Genomic DNA, 5,024 nt, shown 5'->3' with positions numbered 1-5,024 from the left:
ATCTGATAAACAATAATGTACCTATTGAATTTTATTATTTTTTATTTTAGTATTACGGTACAGAAGCAAATGTCTAGAACACCGATTAAACGTTGAACTTTTATCGTAACTAAAACGTATGTCCTGTCGCTGAAGACTAGTTGACTATTATGCCGGCGCTCCATTGGCACGCAAGTCAGACGATTTACAGTCTTCGGACTTTTTTTTCGCGTGGAGCACCCCAGGTCTGCGGACTTTTTAATCCGCAGACCAGGCTCGTTGGATTTCAAACATGTTTGATATTTTACTCGCCGAGCCGCTGAAATTCGTACGTTCACCACGCTTTACCGTCACATTATTTATATCTATGCCGACGGACGACAGCGCCATCATTATTTTACTGTCATTCAAAGTGTTCGGACATCTCACATCGATAACAACAATGGTAGATCTACGAGTGCATTCGAAAAGTTTCTTGGAAGATTTTATTAGTTGTTTTAAAGACAACCCATCGTTGTGGAAGACGACCAGCCCACTATACAAGAATCGTGATGCCAAGTCCTTGGCGTATGCGGAACTTTTGGAGATTTTAATCAAGGTGGAGCCGCAGGCAAGGGTCGACGATGTTAAAAAGAAAATACAGACATTGAGGTCGGGTTACAGAAAGGAGAGAAATAAAGTAAGGACATCATATCGAAGCGGAGCCGGCACAGACGCAGTTTATCTACCCAAACTGTGGTACTATAAAAATTTGGAGTTCTTGAACGACCAAATGGAAGGTACGTAGGAATGCTTTAAAGCTATTTATTATACACGTGCAGATTATGAAATTGTCGTACCTAGCTCTGAAAGTGACATCGCATTAGATTAGCTACTATTAAGCAATTAAAACATACAGCTATGAATCATTTCTAGTCACAATAAAATTTCTTATTCTTTGCCGAGGTAGGTAATAAATAATAATAATATATAGGTACGAGGGAATGCTTTAAAGCTATTTATTATACACGTGCAGACTATGACATTGTCGTATCTCTGAAAGTGACATCGCATTAGATTAGCTACTATTAAGCAATTAAAACATACAGCTATGAATCATTTCTAGTCACAATAAAATTATTTATTCTTTGCTGAGGTAGGTAAGAAATAATAATATATAGGTACGATCATGGCGGTGGAAGCGCGGCTTATTGAGTCGTGGTCGGGTCCCAGGTTCAAATCCTGGGTCTGACAAGTACACATTGAATTTCAATTTGTGTATGAGTCAGAGTATGGACCTAATATGTTGAGCAAGTGGCTGACATCCATTTCTCGTAAAAACAAAATCTGTCAATACAAACCTCCACTCCGTGGAGGTCCATATTATGATCGGACATGGTCGAAAGAAGAAGAAAAGAAATGATCATAAAATCAAAAATCGCTCGAGTTAGGTTCCTTCAGAGACAATCAATAAATCGTCAATCATCAATCAAAATTAATGGTACAGTTTGGTTATGAGGAATACAGCGGAAAACACATTTTGAAAATACCCGATATACTGGATTACACCAATTATACCAATATCAATATTAACCGTATGAAGGAATGGGTACTTAGGGGAGAGATAATAAAAAACAAGTTTGAGTATTATGTTGTATTTTAACAATTTACATTTTGTTTTACAGAATCGAGCTCAATATCCAGCATGGTGGACGATTTGGAAAACATGTCTCCTGATGAGAGTTACTCCAACTCGTTAAACAACGAAGATTGTATTGAGGTAAAACATTTTAACTAAATTGTTACATTGGTTTAATTTATCTATTGCTTATCATACTTTCTTGCCATGTGACAGCCCCGGTAGTATTAAAATATTTTTCGAAATCTCCTCGCGCTTTCTTAGCATTGGCAGTCGAGTTCCGATTAGTCGTTGCTTCCAAAGGCGCTAAGGTGTCCTGTGACCTCAGTCCGAGCTCTATTAAACCTGTCTCAGGATTTTCCCTATCAAGGTCATGAGAAGGAGTATAAGTATGTGTTGATTTGCGACGAAGAAAGTTGTGCAGCACACAGCAAGTTAATACAACTGTATTGATATTTTCAATTTTCATGTTTATTGGAGCTTGAAAAATGCGGAATCTAGCAGCTAAAATGCCAAAAACATTTTCTATAATTCGCCTGGCTCTGCATGTCCGATAATTATATATTCTTTTACTGTGATTTAATTGCCTTTGTGAATACGGCTTTATGAAATCGTTACGTAATGCAAAGGCTTCATCGCCAATATAAACAAATGGCAGTGCATCAGAATTAGCAGTAGGTTTTTTTGGTGCAGGTATTTTTAATCTGCCTTCGTCTAAACGTTTGAAAAAATCAGATTTTCTCAGTACGCCTCCATCAGAAATACGTCCATTTGTTCCAACATCAACATAAATAAATTCATAATTAGCATTTGCAATCGCCATCAAAACAATGCTGTGGAAATGTTTGTAATTATAAAAGTGGGAGCCGGCGCCTGCAGGTGGCACGATTGCAATGTGTTTCCCATCAACTGCGCCCAGGCAATTTGGAAATTGCCATTTACTATTAAATTCTTCTGCAATCGTCTCCATTTCTTCGTGCGTATCAGGGAACTGCAACAAAAAATAATCAACATTTTATTTACAGATAGAATATTCGCCTTCAACATCCACGTTGTCGACTACTCCAAGGTCGAATCTCAATAGAGCACCAGAACCCCCATCGTTCAAACGAAAAAAATCGAATGATAGCGCCAACAAAGTGTTAGAATTAATCACCGACAAACTAAGCAAGACTGAAGATGAATTTGATGTTTTTGGCAAAATGATGGCCATGAAACTACGATCGATGTCACAGGGACAAAGATTGCTGGCCGAGAATCTGATGCATGAAGTTGCCTTTATGGGACAAAGTGAAAAAATAATGCCAGCAACTACTGTTCATACTCAACCAGTTTATCGTATATTAAGCAAAAATGTACAAAAGCCGGTATAATAAATTAATGTTTTTTGTATGAATAAATATCTTGTAAAAATATTTGTTTTTTTGTTTGTTTTTATGCCTATAAACCTTAGCTTAAGCGATACAACAAATGGTAAGTATTTGAGCTATGTTAGCAAACCTATATTATTATGTGGCCTCATTTAGAAATCAAATTCCATGCTTGCTTTTCGAAGAATATGACTAGTATTACAATACATTCAACAGGAATAATTAAGCAGCTTGCTTACAGCCTATATGGAGAGTCCTGGCTAGGTACAGCATTCTAATGGTCTATTGAATATTTAGCATGTCAACGATGGCCTTATTTGTGACTATATATATACCTATCTCAAATGCATCTTGTCTGCCATTCTTATGATGTTGCCGTCTATGATTTATATAGGTAAAACAATCCACTAAACGTTCACTTTATAAGACCAACCAATGTCTACTTGTTAATGATATATTTGTAAATTTGCCCAACTTTATTAGATGACGTATAATATAATACACACCTTGAAATATTCTCCTTTCAAAACGTCAATGATGACTTGGCAAGTTTCGGGAATTATCTTGCCCAGAGTTTGTCTTCCAATCGCAGTTCTATAATGCAAGTCAGTGAATGTTCCGCCGGCAGCCAAAAATCGCAGGGTTGCACATAATCTATCATGAGGAGAAATAGCTTCCCTCATCATAGTATTTTTTTTTTTAATAAATGGGGAGACCAAATTATACAGTTCTGTGTATACATCCTCCGACATTCGCAAATAATTGCGGAAATCGCTCGGTTGCAAACGCAATTCTCGTATTAAATTTGTGTGGGATAATGTCGTTCGTTTCCTTATCCAATGTTTCACCCAGTATTTGTGTACCCTTTGCTTCGTTATTACATTATCTGCCACCCAATAACCCAAAAAACATAAAACGTCGGTATCATTTAACGCCATCACGATTTAACTGTCAGATATACGTATATTATCTATGCTGTCAAAGTCGACTGTTTTACTCGTCAAATTAATTATATACTCGTTTCGTTGAACGTCTGTTGGCCGGTAGCAGAACGTAGAAAAATCTGAAGACTTATTGTCGTCGGACTTTTGGCTCGCCAATGGAGCGCTGGCATTAGAGAGTGGAGCCGTCACGAAAACGATATTGTCAGTGTTGACATTATAGGAGAAAATAACCCAATTTGAATCATTTGTCATTATATACCGAGATACGCTGTTCTCCTTATGATTAAGAAAATGCTGTTGATCATTTTCGTACCATTGTTTTATTTAGACAACAAAACATACATATTATTAAACTGTGTCACCGTGTCAAGTGTGTATTTTTATAATAAGTAGTTTTCACGGAAATACTTTTCAGTATTGCGGCAACACTTTTCTAATATTACCTTGAAAGGATCCTGTCTGTCACGTAACAGGTTGCTTCTGGAATATATACCCTTAACATGGATGTAAAGCAAGAATGTGATGGAGAACACTCCGATATAGAAGGCAAGCCTTTGTTTGACACGCTGACAAGCCATCCAAACAACCCGGACCCTCGCATTCACGTAACGAAAGAGAATGCGGACGTTTCAAGTTGCAATTTCGAGGTTAGTTTTTGGATAATGATATCTTTTACAAACACTTTAGATTGGCAATAGCAGCGATACGTGTAATATAATAAAATGTTGCTTTTTTACAAACAGTGACAGAACTTCGATGATATTAAACTTTGAATTAAAAAATTACATGTTTATACAATTTGACAGCTACGATGCATCTGTGATATTATATGTAAGGTTAGGTTAGGTTATCTACTTAATCATGTTAAATATAATTATTATACTTTGTTATATGGATGTTACGAGAACTGAAACTGGTTTTACCGTGTTTACAAAATATAATAATTGCTTCTTTCAGTGCCTAATGGCTGAACTCTCTAATATAAAATCTGAGACAGATGATCAACAAGCCGTCGTCAAGCGTGAGATTATTGAAGATGTTTCACACCCGTTATATGATGATGAATACACTCAACCGGGTTGTTCCTATTCAGATTACAGGCCAATTGTAAGT

General features: G+C 36.6%; 1 protein-coding gene across 1 annotated transcript; it reads left to right on the top strand.

Moving 5' to 3' along the window:
* Positions 1-241: 241 nt before the first annotated feature.
* LOC147077263 (uncharacterized) lies at positions 242-1,756 on the top strand. The gene is made up of 2 exons (XM_085941035.1): positions 242-758; positions 1,644-1,756. Exons 1-2 carry the CDS (start codon positions 272-274, stop codon positions 1,754-1,756), a joined length of 600 nt encoding a protein of 199 aa, XP_085797161.1. The 5' UTR covers positions 242-271.
* Positions 1,757-5,024: the final 3,268 nt, after the last annotated feature.

Source organism: Rhyacophila brunnea, unplaced genomic scaffold, assembly GCF_057557595.1.
Source record: "Rhyacophila brunnea isolate RB1 unplaced genomic scaffold, BYU_Rbru_1.0 scaffold_13, whole genome shotgun sequence".
NCBI classification, from domain to species: domain Eukaryota; kingdom Metazoa; phylum Arthropoda; class Insecta; order Trichoptera; family Rhyacophilidae; genus Rhyacophila; species Rhyacophila brunnea.
This window is presented reverse-complemented; position numbering and strand designations above follow the sequence as displayed.